General features: G+C 37.9%; 2 protein-coding genes across 2 annotated transcripts; both read right to left on the bottom strand.

Annotated features, from left to right (window-relative positions):
- Nucleotides 1-2,087: 2,087 nt before the first annotated feature.
- On the bottom strand, nucleotides 2,088-8,036 carry fgf4 (fibroblast growth factor 4). The gene is made up of 3 exons (XM_082161060.1): nucleotides 7,411-8,036; nucleotides 6,058-6,161; nucleotides 2,088-4,700 (listed from the first exon to the last, which is right to left on the bottom strand). The coding sequence occupies exons 1-3, from the start codon at nucleotides 7,703-7,705 to the stop codon at nucleotides 4,524-4,526; spliced, it is 576 nt and encodes a 191-aa protein (XP_082017186.1). The 5' UTR covers nucleotides 7,706-8,036; the 3' UTR covers nucleotides 2,088-4,523.
- Nucleotides 8,037-14,224: 6,188 nt separating this feature from the next.
- On the bottom strand, nucleotides 14,225-19,760 carry fgf3 (fibroblast growth factor 3). The gene is made up of 3 exons (XM_082161048.1): nucleotides 17,697-19,760; nucleotides 16,410-16,513; nucleotides 14,225-15,589 (listed from the first exon to the last, which is right to left on the bottom strand). Exons 1-3 carry the CDS (start codon nucleotides 17,971-17,973, stop codon nucleotides 15,200-15,202), a joined length of 771 nt encoding a protein of 256 aa, XP_082017174.1. The 5' UTR covers nucleotides 17,974-19,760; the 3' UTR covers nucleotides 14,225-15,199.
- Between the last annotated feature and the right edge of the window lie 6,563 nt (nucleotides 19,761-26,323).

Raw genomic sequence — 26,323 nt, 5'->3', positions numbered from 1 at the left:
ACCTGGAAAAAAATAGATATTTTGAAAATATTAACTTATGTGTACACATTTATTCAAGGTGTAAGGAAAATATGTTAATGGTTTTTACCTGATGCTTACACCACATTGCGTTTGTTAAATTTACATTTTGTTAAATTTAAATATCTCTTGAAAATGGCAAAATATAGTTTTTAAAACTATGTGAAACCAAATTAAATACAAAGAGGACATTTTAAGAACATTTGAAGACACTTAAATTTTATATATAAAAAATTATATATATATGTATGTATTAGGGATGCACAATATTGGATTTTTGCTGATATCCGATATGCCGATCAAATTATTTTAGCGATAAAACCGATATAGATTTTTTAACTTTTGTCTGAAAACGACAGTCTTTCCTGTGCAAGAATTATAAATTTCATTTCAGTATTGAGAAATTCTGTTTTTTCATTCTGGTTTCAGAGTTCTGAAGTCTCCTTACCAAAAGGTTACTTGTTAAAGATAAATAAATGTTACATTTATTTTTCTAATACATTAAAACCTTTGAAAATAACCTTAATAAAGTCAGTCACATTAATTTTTCCCCAGACAAATGCAGTTGTAACCTAAATATTTTATTTTGGATTTAACATTTGTATGTGATCTAGATTTGCGGAATTGATTCCGATGTCGTGCCAAATATATATATATATATAGTCACAATAGATCAAACAGTGTATTATTGAGTGGATGCTGGGGCTGGATTGTTCTTTGTCATTCTTGTTTCCCTTTGTTATCCTACACTTACGTGCCAGTAAAACATGGAAATGCATAACTCTATTTGCATAAAATGTCAGTTTGTGGATTGTACTAAAGAAAGACAATAGCATTGGCAGTTGATCTAGAGTAAAAGCCAATCGTATAGAGCCAGTCTGGCAGATCTGCTCATTAGTCAGCGCACAGAAAAGGAAGGGCCCATACCACTTTAAACGGGGTCCCCTTTCATGGAAATCGCATGCCTGGAAGGGCTGCCGTGGATTCCTCCTCCGAACCTTTGGAAACGTTCACAGAAGTGAAAGAGAGGTTTCCACTCCCGGGAGTGAGCGCTTGGGATGGCAAAACCACCCAATCTGTAAACTGGGCCTTGGCAAGTTAAACAACAGCAGAAGAGTGTCTTGGCAGTGATGTCCTTGTAGAAATATAAGGCACGGCACTGCAGGCGGGCCCACATAGTCTAGTGACACAAGTCTGTGAGCATATTTTTAGCTCCGCCAGGGAAAGGCCCCTTTCTATAGTTATGCTGGGAGATATTCTAGTTTTACGTGTTTTGTGCCTGTATTACAGCTGTCGGTTTCATTGAACCTTCATTTGCTTTTGTAGGAGCTCTGTAAAACAAAAGTTGCTGCCTTCAATTTTTAAGTACAATCAACTCGGATGTTTAAGTCATTTCAACTTATTTTGTATTAAACTGACTTAAAAAAATTATTGAATTTTGAATAACATAAAAAAGTAAAAAAAATTGCCTAACTTGTTTTGACGAGTTAAAGCAATGTAAAAACATACCGTCAAACCAAAAATTATTCAGACACCAGATTTTTTTTTACTAGTGGGTTCAGAATACTATAGTTCTTTTATTTTTTTGTAAGTGAGGATAGCAAAATAAAGTAAAGTGTGACATAGTATACCCAAATTGTCTTCATACAGTGACTACCAGTAAAATGTATAAAAATTATTACCAGTTATTATGCAGACACTTTGACCTGAACATGTTTTGCTTAAGTGTTTTTTCTTTAATTGCTAATGCGACCTTTTTACACACAGACTGAACAAAATAAAGCATTGCTTGGTAACTGGTTGACCTGAATTGACCTAAATCTAATAGTGTAGTTAAATTTAACAGCTGACAGATATTCAACATAATTCATTTATGAGACCGTCTAACAGAAGGATGGACAAAACCAGTGAAATATCAACTGAGTTCTTGTCATATTTTCTAAACTATAGCGAATAAACTGTGATAATGTGAGAAATTTTGAAGGTGTCTGAATCAATTCTGGTTTGACTGTATGTTGTCATAACATATAATTGATCATATCATTTTTACACAAAAACACACAGACCAGTATGATTTACATATTTATTAACTTCCATTTAAGTTAGGGTATCATCATGTGCACAGCACATACATCACAATATTTAACAGGACCTGTATAAAACTACAGACAATATTTGGTAAAACAGGATCAGAGCGCACTACTACAGGACTCAGACGTCAGCCTAATTACTATAGAGCTCTGCCATGGATGCAAACGCGACTGGCGCTTCGTGGATAAGCCATATGGGAATTGACAGAGAAATGGTATTATTTCAGTACACCACATACATCCCTGTTCATAAGCACATCCGAAAAACGATCAAATCTGGAACATTGTTGTGAGCGGCAGTTTGCCTGAAAGAAGAGGATGTTCTGTTTTTACTAATGCCGTGCCTGTTGATATTGCATTTTTTTGGTTAAACAAATCGAGTCCAGTGATTTGTGTGATGAGGGTCAGAGGAACAATTTGCCTTCAGTGGCCATTCGGTCTATTGTAAACAACATCCACACTGATGCAAATCATGTCCATTTGGGAAGAGGTTTGGCACGGACGACCCTTCGCTCCTCCCGCATTAACTCAGAGTCATCGAGTGAGACTAAATGATGTGCACATCCAGGCAGGGCATGTTAAGAAGCAAATTTAGACATGTAACAACTGAAATACCACGGCTTTGAGATTACACCAAACAAAAAAAAATAAAACAATGCGAATGTGTTCATGCTTTTGAGGTCGATCGGTCAGTTTAGCTTCCTTTAATTTACCAAACATGAAGCGCAAAAGACTATCCATCCATTTTCAGTTCAGCTTTACACTCAGGTGCGTTTTCAATTAAACGCACCCGCCATTGTGATAACAATAAGGAATGCTTTTTTGAAGATAATAATGTTTTTAATATTTAAAGATTTAAGATGGAAAGCGTGTTTATCCCTGCATGAATGCAACATGTCTTAACATTTATTTCACTAACATCATATAGCAGGTTTAAAGCAGCTTCTTAGTTTTGCAACATATTATGTTTACAAAATATATAAAGAAAAATATAGGGTTACTGCTTGAGCATATAGTATAGGCTAACAGCTGTCTGCAAATATTTCCAACATGATTATCCTTTCTAAAAGTAAATCACAGGGTAAAGATAGCTCAAACGTGACAAGGCGCAACTAGGACGCAATGGCCGCCAGAACTTCACAGAGTGGCAGAAGAGCAACTAAACATTCGGTTTCAGCTTGTTTTGTTTTTAAAGTAAAGTAAAGAAACTGCATGAGGTAGAAAACGACAAAAAAGTGGGCAGTATGCCTCCTCGTAACTCACTGTGGAAGTTTTTCAACATTAACTCTTATACTCACACACAACACTGTCATTTCTTTGTTTCTGTTTTACCATCATAGAAAAATACTGATCTTTAACATGACTGGTTTCCCCTCAGACATCTTCCCTAAACCACAGCAAAGACTGACTTGAACTTGGCATTGTAAGGGGACAGTATCTGCATCGCAATGCCTTTGAATTTTGTATTTATGTTAAAGAAGCTACTTCTCTCTCTATCCATAGCCTTAGAGATGTGACAAAGATTGACTGGAGATAAGTTCAAAGTTCAACCCCCCAGCAGAGCTAAAAACAGATTTGAAGGGGTAGAACTTCAGTAAGCTAGAGTAAGCCGATACTGCTTCAGTTAGATCCGAGCTCCGCACAAAGGAGCTCAGACATTGGACAATTGCTCCAGTGCTAATACTATGGGGGTTGATACACCTTAACCATTGGAGGCTTGACCTAAGACTTATATTCTTTCCAATGAAGTACAAATGGACCTCAGTCAGCTTAAACGCCATATTTAAAGTGATAGTTCGCCCAAAAATGAAAATTATGTCATCGTTTACACACCCTCAAGTTGTTCCAAACCTGTATGAGTTCTGTTGAACACAAAAGAAGATATTTTGAAGAAGAAAAAAACAGTTTAGGTTAGCCATTGACTTCCATTGTAGTCCAATGAAGTCAATGGCTTTCGTCAACTGTCTGGTTACCAACATTCTTTAAAATATCCTCTTTTGTGTTCAACAGAACTCATACAGGTTTGGAACAACCTGAGTAAATGATGACATAATTTTCATTTTTAAACATAAAACATAATTTTTCAATTTCCCCTTTAAATATGGCGTCTACCCTGACTAGGCTACCTCTCCAAAACCATCTTTAGAACAACACAAACAGTGCAAAACAAAAAAAAAAGTACATTGTAGGAATTTCACTTGTATATATGAACACGTGGTAGCAGCAATGAGGATAAATTAACAATAACAAATAAATTAAATGTTGTCTTCCACCTCGGAAAGAAAACGTTGTGATGAAATATAAAATCAACAGATATAAATAGTCTAATATATACATACATGACACGATACACTTAACCTCACATGTAACTTCTGTAGAAAGTGCATCGTCGTTCCTCCGCCCCTCCAGATGAGCTCAAATTCTAGGCAAGAAATGTGTCATCGTCATGGATGTTGATACTCGATTTCCTTTTTTTGTTTTGCCAGTCTTACTTAGTGCGATGTACATCCCAGGATGTGCCAGCGATTCGTACGCATTGTAGTTATTCGCAAGGAGGTTTTCTCTGAACTTGCAGTCATTTGTGAACTGCCCCTGAAAGTGACAAGGAAATAGCTATTATTATTTTCAGTGACATTTCAATAGACCGTTCATCATCATATTAAACAATAGCGACGTCACAGCGCAATACCTGGAGAGGGGCTTTATGAAACAAACAGAACTATTTGGCATATATCTATAGCAAAGAGAGATATAGTTTTGCTCTTTCTTTATGATGTTTTCTGTTTGCATGTCAGTCAAAAATTACTGTGTTTTTTTAATAATTTTTTTATGAAAAGACTGTACTATATTTTTACGTTTATTTTATTCAAGATTTTGTATTTTTAGGTGATTTTATGGTGCTAAATTATATTTATGCAGTAGTTATAATCCATGTATTCACTTTTTGAGCATAGACCTGAAAATGACATTTTCAACTTAAACTGTCTTAAATCTTGAATGCATATTGTTATGAAAAATGCGCACAAAAAAATGCATTTTCCAAAACACGTTTTATAGCCTACTCTAAAAAAAAAAACAAGCGAGAAATCGAAACTATGAATCCAAACAAGCTGTGTTCCAAATTTGAGGTTGATATTTTAAAAAATGAGCTTTCAGTAAGAATTTTTCCAATATATAAAATTCGTCTCGCATTCATTTCTAATGCGTACAATACAAGTGACTATTTTTTCAGGACCATTTAACCTTTTCGAATCTTGTCCATGGAGTGTGTGTGTGTGTGTGTGTGTGTGTGTGTGTGTGTGTGTGTGTGTGTGTGTGTGTGTGTGTGTGTGTGTGTGTGTGTGTGTGTGTGTGTGTGTGTGTGTGTGTGTGTGTGTGTGTGTGTGTGTGTGTGTGTGTGTGTGTGTGTGTGCGCGCGCGCGCGCGCGTTCACATTACAAGTGCCAAAGCCTTTGCCAAGTTTCGTACCATTCGGATGAAGTAAAAAAAATATATATAAATAAATAAAAACTTTTTTCAAAAATCGGTCAAAAATGATTAGGTTAAATCATCGGTTTTGGGGCTCAGACAAGTTTAGGTGTTTTCAGGGTGAGTCTGTGCCTGCAGAAATCGGAGAGGAGAGCAGTATGGTGTTTGGGTGGTCCTCTTTGGCCAGTTCATCTTTACTCTGGGAAGGACAGTAGGTGCATGTGTTGGCTGGCAATGCTAAGAATGGAATGCGTAGTCCGAATGATCTACTGCGCTCCCGTTCCTGGGTTTGTCCGTCCCACAATGAAAACACCACTAGGCACTGGAAGCGCGCCACAACTGACTCCAACAATGTCACGCTGTCGGAGACTGTGGGTTGTTGGTGGTGAGGGGATACATCTCAAGTACAGGGTGATATGTCATCGAGCTCTGATAAGAACATTCACGGACGGAAACGTGTTGTAAATCATTTCATACTCACAGATCCGTAAAGCTTCCCTTTGCTGTTCATGGCCACGAATAGCCCGCTCCGGACGCCAAACAGTGTCACAACTCCCCTCTCCACCGGAGATATCTCAAGAAGACCTGAAACACACAACAAAGAAAATAAATGACCTTGTTTGGCTTATATCTTTAGCCCTGTCTGGCAACTCCCAACGATGACTGCCTTTCTAAAAATTGTTCGTGTTTACATTTAGAGCATCCTTTGTGAAGGAAATGACACTTTCCGCCTCTTCAGATTTCCCAAATGTAGTATTGCATTCTCTGTAAAACACTTCTGTTTTATTTGCCACGTCGTCCTTTCCAAATGAGTAATTTCATGAAACTTTTTATCTAATTGAAGATTTGATTGAAATGAGTCATTGCGTCTTTGGCCGCTTTGCAAGGGTAAACATTTAACATTTATTAGTATAGAAAAATGATGTACCAATGACTTTCTTAGTAATCCATCTCATTAAATGCTTAAAATAAAGACCGTTTGTTTAGACTGATGAATGTTGACACCCAAGACAAGTACTTCTTAAGTTTGACTTCAAAAACATATAACGCGCGTCAGTGAAGTGACAGATGTTTATAACTCTTGTTATATTGCATTTGAACCTTTTTAAAGTCCCATAAAGAACCTTTTAATAGTACCAGAAAACCATCTGTACTGTGAAATTCGCTGATCTGAAAAATGGGTAAAACTTTTATTTTACAGTGTCATCGTTACATTAACTATACATTATGCAATTTCATGCAACTAAACCTAATCCTAACCCTAAGCCTATAGTAGCATTAATATTACTCAGTGCTTTAACGTAACAAAGACTGAAAGTGTAACCGAAAAATCCTTAATGAAAAATGAGAAACTTCAATCTTTATAGAAGCATGCAGCAGCTCAAGAATAGAAGCTCATGAGGAGAAACCATTGGAGAACCTCTATTTTTTTAAGGAGTGAAAGGTTAATCTTCCGAAAAGGATGAGTTTATCTCGCTACTAAGTTTAGGCTTGGGATTTTGGCCCGGTTCCTGTTCCTGGTTTCAGAGACCTGTTGCGTGCGTAATGCAGGAGGCCAGATGCTCGTGCACTCACCTCACCTGCCTTCTATCGAGAAATGTAAATGAAAGCGCTACAACAGGCTTTGTTGATGTTGTTCAACATGGCATGATGTTGAATTCGTGTAACGTTTTGTTATTATTTTACTAATTATTTTAACTGAATAACAGCCATTGAGCGTTGTTTTCATAAAATAAAATAAAAATCTGGATTATGCAGGCTAAATAATTTTCATAATCTCAATCAAACAGCCTGTCCAACATGCATATACGATCAAATAACAGACCAAACTTACTGTAGCGGTTTTCGTTGTGCACGCCGGTAATTCTACCATCCGGTAATACTTGGAGATGAAACCCAATGCCAACATTGCAGTAGAGACGTCGCAGTCTTTTAATGCCCGTTAGATAATCACTGTCCCGGCTGGTATCTCTCTTTTCCCCGGGGATTCGGGCCAGAGAGCGAGAGTAGAGAGTCTCCCAGCGCCGCTCCACGGGGCCGCTCTGCCCACCGGGCACCGGAGCGCAGCGCACTGAGCTTGTCATGAGTCCTAAGACCAGTAATGGTAAGAGGGCCGATTGGACACTCATCCTTCTGAGCGGTACGTGAGTGTCTGAAGGCGCTGAAGACACCAAACTACCGTCTTTCTCTAGGTATATTTGCCAAAAAAAAGACGCACCAAACAGCTTACTCAAGGACAGAGCTACGATCAACCCTGGTGAGCGGCATGAAGTCGCGCTCAGTGGGTTTCCTCTCAAGACACTACACTTCAGACTGGTGTTCAAGCTGTTTTGCTTTCACATAAAAGTTGTTGACCGTGAATTCTAGCCCCGCTCAGCCATGCCACTTTTCCCTTGCCGACGATATTTATATCTGGACGAAATTACATCACACACTACCTAGTGCATGACGAAGCAACCTTCTGCGCCACTCCGAGCGCACTGATTCCTTATAATGTGCGCGCGTCCATGCCGTGGGCAGTGAGACTACAGCGCGCGTGTGTGCGCGCGTGCGAGTGAGAGAGCCAAACGTCATAACCGCACTGCATTCGTTCACTTTGACAATGTAATGTCGTCGCCTACGGGAATAATGTCTTTATCAGTCTCAAATCAGTGTCCGAAGTAATTCTTGCTATGGTTTGGCGCAAGGTGGAAAGCGCGATAGTTTTAGTTAGTGTAAAATAGTTAGAAAATTAAGCCTTGCATATGAAATACGTAAAATTAGGTTATGTGTAGACTATGTAGTTTGCACAACAAAAAAAAGAATAAGCAACAATTCGTTAGTTGGTCTGTCTTTGTGCTTCCTTTATTATTGGTCAGAAATAGGCTAGATAAAATAATTTATGTGGGAGGATGTATCGGAAATCACAACGTTAACAGACAGTGTCAGGCAGGAGACAGTTCTATAAATGAACAATAACAGGAAAAAAACATTCGAATTCGAATTCGAATGAATTGCAAATTCAAGCAGGTTTTTTTATTATAATTTTTTTTATAAAGTGGCCATGTTCTCCGAAAGAACAAAATGAAAAACATGATATGCGCAATATGACTTGTTTGCAATATGACGCTGATGTGAAAACATAATTTATAAAGTTTAATGCAGCCTTTGGACATCCCACTGACAGCGACTGCTAGATAATTCAGCCCGACAATTCTGTTGCTGACCTCTTGCGAGTGTTTAGTTGTGAATGTTGTGCGTCATAGCATTGAGGGGGAGAACATGTAAACCGCTGGAAACATCACACTGTGAGTCAAGCTTTCTCCGCGGCCCCGGGGAATGCGCGCTCCCTGCTGCTAGTGTAGAGGATGCGACGTAAAACGGAAAGACCGTGGGGGATGGTGCAAACACGTATCAACATAAAAGTAAGACACCTACTTGAAAGCTCAAATGATTGTAATTTGCGTATACTATTGATAGAGCCTTTCGTAAGAGTAGTGCGTGGAAATTATTCTGCCCAGAATCACTACATCACACCGACTACTCAGGCCGTTTAACTCCTGAATGAATACTTGAGGGTGGATTTACTATATTGGAGCAGGTTTAATTACATGTCCCTTTATAGGAGAAGGACTCTTTTCTATTCTGTTGGTTACATGTTCCTTGTTTACAAAGACAGTTGCCTGTTAGTTAGGCAAATTTGCTGTCTTTGTAACCCTAACCCTGCAGTGACACCCAAAAATATTTTGGTAAAATAGTATAAAGTAGGCCTTTAACTTTAACCACACTTAAAAACGTTGGCTATGAATCTCTTCGCGTTACATCATAAAATAGCCTATCTACAACATTTATTTTGAAGAAAGCGCAAGCGCAAGAAGTTCAAGTTTCAAGTATTGTTTGGTCAATCAATAGATTTATAGCTCATAATTAATACGTCTGTTTGTAAAGTTGTTGAACTACACCTGTGGTTACTCTGTGTGAACTTGAGGTGAATTTACTTTATATATCCTCAAAAAAACAAAACTTTACACAAGTTGGTTCAAAGTATTTTTCCCCCTTTTTTTTTTTTTTTTTTCAAAGTCCCCCAGAAAGTAAAGTTTGCACATATTTTGTTATGTAGCATTTTTGGTGTGTCCAAAAATGTCCAAATGCATGTTTTTAACATAATTTGATGCACACACTAATTCCTGCATAGCGGTAACAATAGGAACGAACTGCAAGAAAAGAAAAGTACTTTGATACAAAAAGTGGCCATTTGTCTTTGGATTTTGAGGGAGTGGTAAAATGTCCAAAACTTCATTAGTTACATAGGGATGTGATTGACAAGTCTTCTCTGTTGTTGATTTGTTTATATAAATCATTATGCCAAACAAACAAAAAGTTCCCTTGCCATAACTCTTGCTTGCCCCGCCTTTGTTTCGCATGACGACGTTTCCTCCAGACAGAACACTCTCATCTCTTAACTTCAAAAAGGAGAATTGAATACCCCTAGACACTGAGCCTGTTGCCCAAATAGCTAAACCGCGATCCCACCCATCCAGGTTCTGACGCTTCACTAGATGTTGCTTGCTGATGGGGGTCTTCTGCACACAGGAATGGCTCGGTTCATTTGATCTATGAATGTGTGTCTGGTTTTATATAGGCTACATGTTAGGGACACAGACACTGATCAAACAGACTGTTGTTTTTTGACCCATTTGGATGCTCAAATCGAAAAGGCGCGTAATGCTTTACAGCCACTGCTGAATTATCATGACAAAAACTCTTTATCACAGGTTATATTTAGAGCCACATGCTTGTGATAATTGACCGATAATGAAAGCTTTTAGTTGCTGTGGAAGACCGAACTAGCAACTAACACATGGTGCACATTTGAATGAGTCTTGCATCTGAATCCAGGCAGAGAAATGAAGTGAATGTAATAATAACACGCGCGCCGCCGCTCTCCATGGTGCTGTAGTCGCGCTCAAACGCTCAGTCGCAGCCCGAGCTCATGAAAGTGCGTATCTATATCACGAATTGTATTTATCGTGCAATTTATACGCAAAAAAAAGAGTTTTTACGTGCATATGATACGCACTTTATGGCGTGTAATACGCACGTACTCCACACCACTAACACTACCCAAGTGGGTTTACAGTGCGTATCAGCCCAATTATGTTCGATCCAACGATTAAAAATGTTCACCTTAAAGAAAGATATCGGTTTCAGGCATTTTTGTTAAATAATAGTGACATGAAATATGTATTGACAGGCCGTGGGCAACTCACTTATTCTATTTGTAGGCTAGATGAATTAGTTGCAGTGCTTATGCATTTAATAAATCAAGCACGATTCTTTTAACTCTGAGTTATCACAGTAAAACATTAAAAGTATTAATTACAGAGAGCAACCTCGAACATCTCTTCAAATGTCACATTTGCCGTGCACCTAAAAAATCGCATTGATATCAAATACAGAGGAGACAACCCGCCCTTCAGATTCTAGATTTATTGCGAAGACAACATTGATAAGACCTTATGATAAGACCCTGTGATTTCACAGCAGCTGCACGGGAGTCAGTGCTTCCCTCTATAGGACGCTTTTGGAAGTACAGAGAAATGCGAACTGGGAACTTTCTGACATCGTGTCAGTAAGACTAATCACTAAAAATAACCAAAAATTGGCACACTGCCAATGCTGCTCCCAAAAATCTTTTACACACAAAAACACAAAAACACATGCACACACAAAAAAAAGTACACAGAGAGGTACTATTTGTATCAGCATGATCCATCACACCTGACCTGATTAATCAACTAATTATCCAATCATCCAATAAACGAAATATATATATATATAGATAGATAGATATATATATAGATATATATAACAATTAACAGAAAAGGGAACTACAAAATAGTCACCAAATAACAATTCACAAGTTAAGTTCTTTTGGGGAAAGAGTATAATTTTTTACAAAGCCTTTTTTCTTTCTTTGTCTTATATGCAGCCTATTTGTAATATCCCAGAAAAAAAGCTTACACTCTTAAAAATAAAGGTTTCAAATGGGTGTTTTGCATCAATGCCGTAGAATAACCATTTTCGGTTCCCCAAAGAACCTTTCAGTCAACAGTTGTTAAAAGAACCATTTTTTTCCTAAGTCCTAAATCTTTTTCCACTAAAGAACCTTTTGTGTTCCATGAATGAATGTTACAGGTTCTTCATGGAACCATCAATGCCAATATATAACCTTTATTTTTAAGAATGAATTTTACATCTTAACTCTAAATCGGTTATTTCGTTTAATCTCCATATATGGTAACCATCAGCATTAATAAATGTATCACTTAAAAAATTGTTAAGCTGGAAGCAATATGGTGTGATGTTAGTGCAGAGGTCATCAACTCTACAAGCTCCGCAGAGATGGCCAGTAGGAGGCCTGTCTGTACGAACAAAGACCCCTCAGGCTCCGCTGGGTCAATACTTGAGGAATTCCTGACGATACCAATTAGATGGGCACGAGGAGCAACCCTTTGAGGCCCTCGGGCCAGAGAAGAATGAGACTGAAGCGCACTGATTTTAATTGGAGCAGTTTTCACTATAGCGCACGGCTTAAAGTAATTTCTGAGAAAGCACTCGTTGGGTAATTTAATTATCAATAGGTTTAAAAACCGTCGGAATTGGTTTGGAAAATAAATCAATATTTATTTATTTATTTATTTATTTGCACATACGAAATTAGATACTCGAGATGTAATCTCACCCTGATACTGCATCATCTTATGGCCTTGGCTCTTTGGGCATCTATAGGTTAATGAGCGCTTCCATGCCCTCGACATGGCGGCAGACACGTCATTGTGTAAGGCAGGTCATCAGAAGTCGCTCGATCGGGACGCTGAACTTTAACCCCTGCGTCTCTGTTTACTTGTTATATGCCACTGAACTAATAGGGGCGTCGTGTGCCTGAATAGGTTAGAACTGGGACCAAAGAGCATGAAAAACTTTGCACATAGGGTCAACATATGGGACAGAATGAGCCCCATAATTTTATATATGTATATATACTCTCTTTAAAGACAATTTTCTCAAAATAATTTTCTTTCTCCTGCACTGAACCAGAAATCTCCAAATGTTATATTTATTTGTCAAATCAAATATTATATTTATTTGATTTTATACATGTCATTACTAAAAATTGATGAACATTTATTTATTTTTGACCAGTATTTTCTGATTTAAGGAGTGATAAAAAGAGAAATTCAAAATCCCCTCTGTAAAAACTTTTGACTCTATGTCAAAAAAGAAAAAGAAAAAAGAAAAGAAAAAATGAAATAAGAATTTTGAACCTGACTTCATCCAATGTTCAGATTTTTGTTCTAGATATTTATGCAAATGAGTGCATATTTAATTAGACAATGCCTCATTTGCATATTTCTAAATAACATTTCCAAAAACCTGCGATTCGTATCAATCAACTGAGGATATGGTGATATTTTATTACACTATTCAGGGGTGTCTTGCCTTAAGTTCAGCTTTTATCTGGAACTTGTTTTATGGATAAGGTTCTCGAGTTGGCTGTATGGTTCTTTAGAGATCCAGTTCTTGATGTTTCAGTGTGTTCCTCAGATCAGTGATGCACCAGCAGAAAGGGGATAGCTTAAAAATGAATGTAAAACGTTGTTCATGGGACTGGGAGTGACATCAGACTGTATAGGCTTTAATCCTTTTTGGATCTAAACCTTTATACTCTTAAAAATAAAGTTCCTTTCGAAGGTTCCATGGAGAACCTTAAACATCCATGGTAAATGTCCGTTCCACAAAAGTTTCTTGAAAAAGGTTCTTCAAATTATTAAAACGTTCATCACACTATAAGAAAATAACGGTTATTTTAAGAACGGTTCCAAAGGTTTTTATTGAACAAAAAATGGTTATTTAATGGCATTTCTGCGAAACCAACCAAATCATTTGTTAGAGCAAACCCCTGGAGATGTTATTTGTATGATATCATAAAGCTTGTGTTATCATTTATTTTCCATGGCCAGGTGATGAAAGACAGCGTTACTCAGTTTCTGATTAATAGATTATAGAATATAATATTTGACGTCGCGGAAAGCTTTGATCTCGCCTCTCATGCATTTATGTATATGAATGGGTTTGTGAAAAATAAGGTATCAGGAGGATGACACAAAGGTTCATTCAAACAGTCCAGCATTCCTGTTGAGTAATATTAGAGTTTGGCATTCATAACAAACTAGATACACTTTTGTTGTTCGTCGGCGATTGCCTTGTTTCTCAGATCTCAGGCTCTCGTCGTTTAGAGAAAGGAAGAAGAATGTCTCGAGCGACACAGCTTCCCAGGTTTCCCCAGAGATGTGCCATTGTGACCGCCAGGAAGCTCTCGAACCTGCGAAGTATAGAATAACACGTCTTTTTTTCCCTCTCCTATAGATTTCAAAAGCACAGATCTCCGTTCCTGCTTGAAGAAGCCGATCTTCACGCGAAACACAGTACGGATGCATTCAAATACAAATAAAACAGTTGCATTTTAAAGGAATAGTCTATACTGTACATAGGTCAAAGTGGTCCTGTATTGCTTTTCAATTTTTTTTTTTTTTTTTTTTTTTTTACATTTTCCTTTCTTCTAGAATAGATGATGTCACTTTATGAAAAATGGGCGGATGGTCCCAAGAGGGAATCGTTTTTTGCTGGAGCGCGGAGAGACTTCAATGCATCCCCGATCACTATACATCTGCAGACATTGCCTTATTTACCGACATTCATTTAGCATTAATTAAGCTCCATATCATATGTATTCTGGAAACAGAGAATAGCCTACATATCATGCATGCTTAGCAATAAAACCAAAAAATATATACTCCATATAATTTATTGGTGACATTCCTCCAGATGTTTAGCTTTCAGTGTCGAACAATGCAGTTGCAATGCATTATACTCTGCTTACAGTGTTCAATACATGACATTTATCAGAGCTGATGCCATTACATATATGTAGACTCATGTTTGAATGAAGTAATAGGAAACTGGAGAGGGATCGTTCAAAGACAACAGTGTTATTCTTACTACTAATCTCTTCTGAAGAAAAATCTTTGATATTTGGAAGTGTAGAAACTATGTCATCAATAACTTAAAAACATATAAACAAAAATAAATATGTATTACATTAGTAATATACAAAGTACTCCTGATTGCAGTTTAAGAACAGTAGCCTATCACATGTAAGTTAAAAAGCATCTGTTTTTATGTGTATGGATCTTTGTTTTCTACTTCAGTAAGAAAAAAGTGCTTGTCTGTACACCACCATACATGACACATCATCGGCATTGTCAAGCACTTGTACAACGTCCTAATTTACCATTACAAACATTTACTCTATGTTATCTTGCTCAAATAAAAAAAAAGTAAATGACTGTACATCTATGTACAATAATTACACGTCTTTAACAGAAAAGACTTGAGAACATGACGTGGTGCATGTCATAAAAACGCTAAACTTTCAGTAGTGTTAATTTTGGTCACATGAACATCTTTATAAATGTCACTCTCATAATTCCTCAAAAGTTTTCTTGAAAATCATCCTTTCGTATGAAAATTGTTCCATGTGACTCTCAGTGGATTTCTTCTCCATCTGTGTCGAGAGAGTGTTAAATGTCAGGCCTTCTGCTGTGGCCCTTGGAGCCCCTGTGTCGGCGTCTCCTGCGCTCTCCCCGACCGACAGGGGCCCGGTGAGAGCCCGTCTGGTGCCGCTGACTCTCTCTGAGCTTGCGCACCATCTCATGGTCCTTGTTGCCCAGAACACGGGGCAGAAAGAGGGAAGCTTTGTCCGTGCTCCGTGTCTTAAAGCCCCTCCTGGGCCGGCCCTTTCCATTGATGGACACGTACCACTGCCTTTTAGAGCTGGCACGGCGCTTGCCGGCCCCGGCACCGGACCCTGCTGGGGGAGGCTGGGTCGTGGCGTGGTGCCGTGACGCGTAGGTGTTGTATCCGAGCTCGTGAATGCGCTCCAGGAACTCACACTCTCTGTTGAAGAGTTCCTGAAAGGGTTAAAAAATATATATATTAGCCTTGTTTCTCATCTTGACTGGACCTGCAACAAGGGGGCTCAGTGTGCCCACAAACAAGTCCTCTCCTTTATGTAGAAAAATCTACATTTAAACTGGTCAAAACTCTGCACATTCACTGGGAGAAGAAAAGAAAAGTTGCTGCCTTCAATTTTTAAGTACAATCAACTTGGGTGCTTAAGTCATTTCAACTTAAATTACATTAAACTGACTTTAAAAAGTTGCATTTTGTATAACTTATAAAAGATTTAGAGTTAAAGCAATGTAAAAACAAATGCTGTCATAACTTATTGATCATATCATTTTTTACAGTGATTTTCAACACCTCTGCATAACCTAATAAAGGTCCCAAAATGGGGTTTTCACAGTGAAGAACCATTTTGGGGTCAACTAAGTGAACTTTTCAGTGAACAGTAATAACCATTTTTTCTTAGTGTGAATAACATTTTAATAATCATAAAGAACCATTTTTCACTATAAAGGAGTGGAAAGGTTCCATGGATGTTAAAGGTTCTTTATGGAACCATCAAAACCAATAAAGAACCTCTATTTTTAAGAGTAAGAACCATGTGGTTATCACTTTCTTCTGACCAGAACTTTCAGTGACAAGGTCCTCAGTGAGGCAAACGAAACTCAGCAATCAAACTCTCCGTGATCTAGCAGCATGTGGGCACACTCGTTCCGCATGAAAAACACCACCATGTGGCGAGAGCCTCAAATAGCCCTGCTTGTTATCTGATCCCTGCCAGCCGAATTTCAGATACTTGATTTTCCGACGTGACATAACACTTACCGAAGCATACAGACGGCCTTTCTCATTCATAGCCAGGTATCTTCCCGAAAACAGGCCCTTGATCGCCACCACACCAACATCGACAGCAGTGATCTCGAGTATGCCTAGGGAAAAGAGTGGAGCACTAGTTAGTGCGCATGCTAGAAATGTGAAAAAAACACTTATAATAGCATTTCAAAATTGCACAATTAACTGTCAGACGAGTCTATTTTCACAAGCATGTCATGATTTTATGTTTGAAATCGTAGTTTTATTTTGTATTTAATTAGTTGTATTATTATTATTCAATGATATTGAAAAGCGTAACAGTTAAGTGTTAGGCCTATGTATGCATACATTAAGTTTGTTTACTATAATATCAATTAATATAAACTGATTTGCTATAAATATTAGTAATTGATTTATGTCTATATCTTTAAACTGATTTTAACTTATCATTAATATAGCTTATCATTAAAGCTAAACATTTAACTAATAATTATGGAAATGTATTTGTTTCCAATAAGGTTAATTGTAAATGTAGGATTCATTTTGCTGTTTTAAATAGATTTTGTTTTATATACAAAGCCTATATTTATGTATTATTTTTCGTTTATTGAGTCACGGTCTACACAACATACGCTGTCAGGTTAGACATACAGACACTAAACGCCTCTTAAAGAGGATGTTTATTCATCCTTTTTTTTCACTGATTAATGGCTCTCCTCATTCTTCTGTTTGGAATAATCATCCTTTTACGTTGGATAAACACATCCGTTGTCTAAGTCATTATGTTAAACTGTTGGTTGAATCCTGTTTTCATATGGTAATTGTCCATGAGCACTCGGATTCGACTAATTGGAAAACTACAGATAAACGAATTCTGCAATTTAAAGAAATATAATTTAAGATTATAATGTATAGTATACCAAATGTACAAACGTTCTACTCCCTGACAGCGAATTGATATTACGATGTAAGCTGGAGTGTCTGATGCCACAAAATAATGGAATACAGTGAGCTATTTACTATTGCTAGACCAACATTTTTGTCTTTTAGTTTAGTTTAGTTAAGTTGTTCAATCCGCAAAAGAGCTCTAATAGTTGCTTTAATATCCCTTTACAGTGATAAGAATGCTGATTAAAATGTTCGCGGCTCCTTAATGACGGACAGGACGAATTATTGTTCGATGTCAATTAATAGTAGGCTACATTAATATTGCCAGCGCACAATGTTTATTCGCGCAATTACGCAAGTCGCTGATTATATAATAAATTGACGTGAGAAGCGTGAGAAGAGTTTACTCACTGAAAGGGCTGTTTTCGTCAAGAGATCCATCTATTTTTCCGTTCGGGTGTATTTGCAAATGATATTTCGTGGCGCAGTAAAGTTTCCTGCGTCTTGGAGCTCCGCCGAGGTGCTCGTAAACCCCGCCGCGTCCTCCAGCATCGCGCCGCGTCCTCGGGTCACACTCCTGGCCCCTGACACAAGGAGCCCTTGGGCTCCTGCTCAGCCTCGGAGCCAGAGATTCCTGCAAACTCGGATCCAAGGAGCTCAGTAACAACAAGAGCAGAATTATAACCATTGTGGCATGGCGGGATATCGGCAAAACCTCGCTGGAATGGAAAGAGCTGGCACACGGGGTCCCATCAAAGAAGTTTCATATGTCAGTGATCCAACATTTTAAAAGAAAACTTGCTGTATCCTTCTTTAATAATGCGTCGCGGTCATCCGGCTTGGCGGCGACAGCATTGGTGCTCATGGGTTCCACTCTGCTCTCCAAACACACTGTATCTGACCGAGGAGGAGAAAACAGCCAGTCGAGCCTGTCGTGAGATTTCGCTGATCGACAGTGTGCGCAGAAATAAAAGAGCCCTCCTGCAACAATAGCCCGAACCCCGACCAATTGATACAAAGGAAAAGGGGAGGCAAGGTATCAGTCTTGTGTGAACCAAGAGGTTGCAGCGTGGATAAAATTACACAGCACTGCACACGGTGGCTTACAGAGGAAAACCGCATCACAAAGAGAGAGAGACATCCAAGCGCACAGTTCGCTTCTTTTCAAAGACCCGAAAATTATATTTAAGCATGAACACTGGCCTCTGGCTGGGTGAGCCACTGTTAATTCTCTTTTCATGCTTGTTGGCACATTTCGACAGTGATGTTAACATTCATAGACACACGCACGTGGCTTTCAATGATCCACATTTATGTATGGAATGTTTCTAGTATAAAACAGTGAGTGACGACACACAATGGTCTTAACAGTTGGCTCGATAAATCAGTAAAAGTCACTTCCATAGGACAAAAGTTTATGAGTTATGCATTTATTAATAGACAGATTTTAAGCGGGTTATTTGCGCATTAGATGCAAAATAATTCCCGGCATTTTTATCTTTTTAAATATGAACGAAATCATGTTTCAGAAACGCCCAACCTCTATTTTTACGCCTATAACAGCTTTAATAGGCTATGTGATGCTTTCTTCTTCAAACAACCCACTATCGCTCCGAAGTAGCCTAACTTTCAGCCATTCATTCAAAATATTTGTATAGGCTATAAAACACAGGTAGTGATGCTCTGAATAAAACGATCGAGACGTGTTTTTCCATCCAGAAGCGCAGCTAGGCTATATTTCCCTGCTATTTGAAATGCATAAATCCAAGTGCCGCTTCGCGAAGTTTGTGTCCTGATTTTGAAAGAAAAAACAACAAGGCATATTCCATTCCCTCTCAATCATTTTTCCCTTTGCCTTAATCAATCTAGCAGGCCATGGAAATGAAAACATGCATCTTCTCTCAGGAATGAACCAGACTGCAAGTGCGACTCAAAGCTGTGTGTGCTGCTATAGTGGGTGGAAGAGTAACACGCAAATGACTTCTGCCTAAATTGCTTCCATCTTGGTCGCATTATGGTTGCCATTCTCGTAATTAGCACCATCATCTACAAATCTCCCTGCCCTTTGGCGCAACACCAGCGCATGCTATTGAGAACCTCGTGGGAAGGCAGCCTTCATTTGTCTCCGCTTTCCATACCCTGGCTGTTTGTCACATAACTGCTCGTAATAACTTATTAGTTGCGCTGCAGTCAGACCAGACCCGGTCGGTGTGTGTGTGTGTGTGTGTGTGTGTGTGTGTCAAGACTAGACGGAGAGTAGATATGAGCCTATACTGATGCTCTGGTGACCATCTCTGAGAGAGACGCGCTTGATGTGGTTTGATCCTGACAGTGGGTTGCATTTCTGATGTGGTCGGCTGTTTCTTTCTGGAAGTATTTTAATTACGGCCCACAGCCGCCCACAAAGCCCAGCAGTAATAATCAGTATATGAGAGAGAGAGAGAGAGAGAGAGAGAGAGAGAGAGAGAGAGAGAGAGAGAGAGAGAGAGAGAGAGAGGAGGGGGAGTTCACTCAGGATGTTGCCTGAACGGTTAAATCGTACCATGTTAAAGTATTTTCGGTAACACTTTATTTTACAATGTCCTTGTTACACATGTGACACGTAGTTACTGTATAATACGTAGATGCATAATAATTACATGCCCCTAACCCTAAATCAAACCCCAATCATAACCCTAACCCTATAAGTACATGTACAGTATTACTCAGTACTCAAATGCATAATCACTTTACCTTCTTCTCGACCCTTTGCTTTTTAAATTAAACAAGATGGAAAATTGGATAGGTCATAACGCCAACAGGTTAACCATGAAATGAGCTAGGGTTGAAATCACTAACATGATAGATTATAATTGCATTTGTAGGTCTAGGAATATATTTTAAATGACAGAACTGCTGTCGTCTGAATAAGCAGGTTCTCTTGTTTAATTTGATATATAATGATATATAACAGGTAGCTGCATAAGCTTATCATCTTAATTTGCGAAAATGAAAAATATCTGGCTGAGCAGGTGGGAGGACTTTACAGTCTCTTCAAAGCAAAGAGTGAGACGACACCAGACAGTCAGTTCATTAGCAAAATTTTAAATTGAAAATTTTAATTTGTATGTTTCTTATATTTGAAATATTGAGTTTAAAATGAAATGAGGCTGTGTGTTGGTGATGCCATAATACTTCTTTTGAATATGTAAATTCTTTAGCCATAGTAAATTCATTAATGACATTTAAAATATCTGTGTTTTCTATGAGTTCTCCAGGCCATCAGCACTCTTTACTCAACATTAATTTATGGCATAAGTTTGTAGCAGACAGATAATTAGAATATATACATAAATGTTTGAGACGCATATAGCACAAAACTACAAAAGCCTAAATGAAATGTGTTAGACACCAGTCGCCTATAATAAAATCTTTGAATATTCAGATTTTTACAGTTAGTTATAGCTTACTTTTCTATTTGCAAAAATATACTGACCAGTGTTTATCCTGATTGTAAACTGTTGTTAGTTCAATTTATTTACTCTAGTTTGACTAGTTTACTCTTAATATTTATTTATGTATTACCCAATAGTATGTAAAACAAATATTTAGAGAAAGATGAGTGCAACTCTGATCTAAATTTTATAAATGATTTCTTTTGTGCAGTTGATTCTGTGATGTTTACTAATATTTTTGACTTGAATAAACTTAGATGTTACCATATAAAAAAACATGATTCAATATTTTTTAAAGTCGATATAGTTTCCATTTAGAACAAAAAGGACTTTTAAAGCTTGATGCCTTTGAAATGAAAAAAAAAAATCATTGTTGGTTTAACTTAAAAAAGGAAGTAACCTTAAGTTGAAAAAAAAAAATGAGTTAATACAATGAGGGAGATTGCTTGAATCAACAGAAACTTAAAATAGTATGTTATCTGAACCACATAAATTAAAATGAAAAAAAATTTGGTGATAAATCATGAAAATATTTTTGCAGTGTATGTACTTATGTTTTAAAAAGCACATGAAGAAATATTTATATAATGTATAGAAAAATCCATATAGCAAAATTATTATTATTATTATTATTTTGGAAGAAAGAAGATTTTGGTGCTTCAAAGAAGAAAGTGCACAAGATTTTTCACCCCGACATTTAACAAAGTTTAATAGTCACTGGGTTTTCTTTTTTTCTGGCTCCGTTGCAGAAAAGGAGGTTCCACAAATCAGACCAAATCAAGCTGACCTCTGAACCTTTTCTGCTGTATTTTTTCTCATGCCATGTTTTTTTTTTTTTGCGCGAGTGATCTGAGGGCCTTGGCTAGAGCCAGACGGGAATGCCTCTCGTCCCCTGACAAATCACCGTTGAGCCCCTTTTGTCCGGGTTCACTTTGATCTCACCTGCTTGTCAGGGGCTCAGAAAGAACTCCCGTACAGTCCCAACGCACTGCAAACAAATTGGCAAGCACTTTATTCTCATACCTCATTACCCCAGGTTGGGTTTGGAAAAAAAAAGGTTAACCTCTTTAAATACCCTATTACTACAAAGCATTTTCATGAGTATGTTTTGGAGCGTTTGTGTAGCGTTCCGCTCATTGATGCGAGTTTGTCTTATTCTTTTGCCAGAGAGCCCTCAACAGAGCCTCACATCATGTCCGAGGCCGTCGGCTTTTCAGCGGAACGATGGAAAAGAGAGATTTACGGGATGATTTTAAGAGCGTTCATAAATGCTGGCCGCACCGCCTCATTGCACCTTTTCCATTTCGTGGATGTCAGAAGTGTTGGATTGATTTCGGGCCAAGTTGATCTGTCCGGGTTGAACATGCCAAAGGACACTTTTATTTGCTTTGAACTGATTTTAATGCAACACCCTTAATAGTGATTCCAATTCCCAAGGGACAGATCATCTACCTCATGACACACACTTTTCATAAATCTCAATGACGGCTCAAAGTGATTCGCCAGCAGCAATCTCTCTCTCTCTCTCTCTCTCTCTCTCTCTCTCTCTCTCGTTTCGCCCTCTCTCCGTTTTAATTTCTCTCTCACACTCTCTCTATTCCTCTCCCACACTTCGTCTTGAAACCAGATAGGTCTTCCTTATACCTCTGCAGCCCTTTGATTCTTAGCTGCAGGTCTCAAATACCTTTTGGGAGGACAGTGGATTTCTCTGCACCTTCCAACAGTAAAATGATTGTGGTGGCCTGTAACTGTATAAGGCATCAATGAGCGCTCGGGGAGAGCGAAGAAAACAATCGACACATTTTGCAGCCGCTACACATTTCACTCAATGCATGTTTATATGGAAAAACCGATCGTGGACTGTTACGGTCCGAGCCTTTCCAGTACAGTGCCGTCCCTTCCTGCTCTTTCTGTGGGACAGGAACACAATGTCACGCCACTGCTGGACAACACACTGCTCACACCGACAGTGACGAAGCAGCTGTCGATGACTCATTTGAAACTCAATGTCACCTAATTTCCCTTAAATATAAGGCCATTGACAGAGGGGATGGGGTCCCCAGCAGGGGCCAGTGCATGTGAAAGGGCCATGTTGATTGTGTAAAAGATGGATGGCAGAGGAGTGTTTGCTGCAAACTGCATTGTTCCCATTTCTCCTTTTCAAAACTTCATGGCAACATTTATACGGACCCTCTCTGAGCTTTTACTTTCACACACCTTTTGTTCTTCTCCATACCTCCTTAAAAATACTTGCACACACAAACACACACACACACACACACACACACACACAAACAAAATAACACAATGTTGTCACAATATACGTTAAAAGGGATAAACATGAAAATTCTGTCATCACTTACTCCCCCTCATGTCGTTCCAAACATGTATGACTTTCTTTCTTCTGTTGAAATCAAAATAAGATGAGGTTTTTTTGGGGGGGATGACTTTTTTTTGTCCATTCATTCTGCATGCACCAATTTCCGTCAATTTGAATGAATCTAATCCGATTTCAGATTCAGAAAATTTTGTTTCTATGAACTTTGCAATCCATTCGCACATTCACTTACATGTGCATTTATGTATTTTTAACAAAACGGACGCCCATGTTTTGTACCAAGTCGCCGTATTCAGAACCGGAGAAGCTACTAGGATAATTAACGAAATACCTCAAAGGAAAGCTGACAATGTGTCATGTGGAAGAGCTTTTTTTTAAGCAAATATTTAGTAAATAATCAGTCTCCTCCACTGACCAGTTCGCCAGACGTAAATAAACGAGTGCTGTCAAATCGATTAATCGTGATTAATCGCACCTAACATAAAAGTTAGTGTTTATATAATGTGTGTGTATACATATAAACACACACACACACATATACACACATTTATGTATATGTATGCACACACACATATATTATATAAACAAACTTGTTAGCTGCGATTAATCACAATTAATCGATTTGACAGCACAAAAATAAACATATGCAAGTTCGTAAGAAGTAGAACGTGTGTAAACAGAGATCTTATAAAAAAAAAGGATCGAAATCATAAGGATCACAAAAAAAATGTAATCCAATTGAGAAGATAGTTTTATTAAATTGTTAATATGCTTAATTATTGTGTGGATTATTCCAGGTCTATACAGCACTATCTTCAATCCGATCAAAATTAATTTTGGATCGACTGAGTTGTTCACATGAAGGCTTTTCAATACAATTGAGCCATCAGTAAGATTATTTTTAACGTAGCCAATGAAAGTCATTGTTGTTTGGATCCCAAAATATCATGCTTTGTGCTCCACAGAAGAAGTCATAGGTTTGGAATGACAAAAAGGTGAGTTTCTAAGTCTTACCTAAAAAAGTATTGCAATATAAGGTAACTACATGGGTTAAGGTTAGGTTTAGTAGGTTCAGGGTTAGTACATAGTTATTACACAGTTATTGTAATCACAATAATAAGTACATAGTATGTACATCTGTAAAATAAAGTGCTACCGAATAGTTTTTGTCTCCTTATCCAGGATGTAACATTACTTAGTTTGTATTTAACTACATTAACCAAATATTTGGTGCACATTACTTTCAAATGCGTCAAAATGGAATATGTCAATTTGTCAGAAGCTGTAATGGAAAAACTCTGATATAGTGCGACAGAAATAGATATGCGCTTGGATTCTGCCTGTGCTAACATAAGTGAGCAGTCTCACAAGGGTGATGACGGAGCCCACGGTGACCCAAAGAGAGACGCGTGCAGCCACCACACGCTTTCATAATGGCTGCCAGTCCAATTAGATCTTTTAGAGAGAAACAGACACTAAGCATAAATGGATTTCTCTTTACTTAATCTAATTAGTGTTTTAATCAGAAAGCCTGAGCGTGTTCCCAGTGCAAAACTGGAGTGCTGACAGAATCCTGTCCTGAAAGCACTTAACACCATGGTATTGTTTACTGACGTCTTTCAGTGGTCTGAAAGACAACAAGACCCAGTGATGTTTATGTTTCTTGTTAGAGTTGTGGCTTAACATGCACAACACTTCGCAGAACATTTCTGGCATGCCTGACGTTAACATTCAGCGACACGGTGTTGTTGTGGAATCAGAGAGCCTTCCCTAAATAAAGGCCAATCACAAGTGGTCACAGGAGACGCATTTAAGATGCTTTGTTAACACCAGTTGTAAATGACAATCCGTTTCGGCTGACCGCTATAAGAATCACAGATGTAATGTATTCTGACAGACTGCATTTCCCACAATTATGAATGAAGATGTTCTGCATGATATAGTATGTAATACACTAATGGGTTAAAGCTGCCGTCGGCAACATTTTTTTGATCATATTCAGAGTAATCGACACTATAATCCGACAGAACAACATAAATAAGGTGGTTTTAGAAAAAAAACCAGAGCTTCTAACTCCACCTGGAGCGTGTTATTTATTTTGCAAAAATCCAGCGCTCCCGCTTCATCAGGTCCAATCAGCGCAGGGGGGTGTGAGATCTGACTGTCAATCACAGGTCGTGCACACGCCACAGATCCCCCCTCACTCGCGCACGTTAATATCACTTGCACACGCCACGCCTGAAGTTCGCCTGGAGATTGCATGAAGCGTGATGGCGGAGAGAAAATCTACTAACAAGCTTCCAATTCCTCGGTTATTGCTATCTATGGATAGATTAGCCAGGGCAGCCTACCTCCGAGTCCATGGTGTTGATAGATGCTGACGAGACGGACGCGTTCACAGAAAATCAGGTACACACACGCACAGTGACGCACTGACGAGCACGACCTCGATGGGAGGGTGCTCGCTGGTAGTGGGGAGGGGCATGAGAGTTGTAAACATTCAAAATTTTGGCTAATCGACCCAATCTGCCAGACTTGCCGACGGCAGCTTTACTATAAGAGTGTCTATGATAGAAAAATATTTATTTATTTAATTTATTTTAAATCTATTTTAAAACATGTGCCAAATTCTTCATATCATATTGGTTTCATTGGCGTTAAAAAACATTTATACCATTTTCCAGAAAAATTTCAACGTACTGACCTTACATAATGTCATGTGGTATTTCCGTACAAAAAAAAAAGACCCCATTTTCTTAACACCTTGAATATGAGTGAACGCATCTTAATCATTATATTCAAATAAGTTATATATATAATTACTGGCCTCGATAAACAGTTTTCAGGAATTCTCTATTTATGAAATAATTTCCTATTTTATGGGAAATGCATGTTAAATGCAATAAATGATTCTGATTGAGCGGGAAAGGTTTTTCAAATATTAATAAGTAGCCATAGAGTTTACCAAAGAGATTTGATAAAATATTTTTCGAGACAATTCTGAATAATAATAAACTATTATATAAACTACTTGATTGAGTTTCCTTTTCAAATTTTTCATTCTTTAAATGACAATTCTGTTTTTCCCCGTTATAATATCAGAAGAGTACACTGTGATTTTTTTTTTAACTTTGAGAATTTTTATTTGAATTTTAGGATTATTATTTTTTCAACAAAGAAGAGGTTTATTCAAATATTATAGCATTTTTAATGCATTAAAGACTTTACTATGTATTTGAATAAATCAATATTTATTTATCAAATAA

This window comes from Leuciscus leuciscus (assembly GCF_965113295.1).
Source record: "Leuciscus leuciscus genome assembly, chromosome: 2".
NCBI classification, from domain to species: domain Eukaryota; kingdom Metazoa; phylum Chordata; class Actinopteri; order Cypriniformes; family Leuciscidae; genus Leuciscus; species Leuciscus leuciscus.
Note: the sequence above shows the minus strand (reverse complement) of the source record. Positions and strands in the feature narration are given on the sequence as shown.

Excerpts from the sequence above, each read along its gene's own strand:
- fgf4 (XM_082161060.1), bottom strand. The coding sequence starts at position 7,705 with ATGAGTGTCCAATCGGCCCTCTTACCATTACTGGTCTTAGGACTCATG. Across the intron at positions 6,162-7,410 it reads GCACAACGAAAACCGCTACA|GTCTTCTTGAGATATCTCCG; the intron begins GTAAGTTTGGTC and ends TGTGTGTTTCAG. Across the intron at positions 4,701-6,057 it reads AAGGGAAGCTTTACGGATCT|GGGCAGTTCACAAATGACTG; the intron begins GTGAGTATGAAA and ends TGTCACTTTCAG.
- fgf3 (XM_082161048.1), bottom strand. The coding sequence starts at position 17,973 with ATGGTTATAATTCTGCTCTTGTTGTTACTGAGCTCCTTGGATCCGAGT. Across the intron at positions 16,514-17,696 it reads TGACGAAAACAGCCCTTTCA|GCATACTCGAGATCACTGCT; the intron begins GTGAGTAAACTC and ends TCTTTTCCCTAG. Across the intron at positions 15,590-16,409 it reads AAGGCCGTCTGTATGCTTCG|GAACTCTTCAACAGAGAGTG; the intron begins GTAAGTGTTATG and ends TAACCCTTTCAG.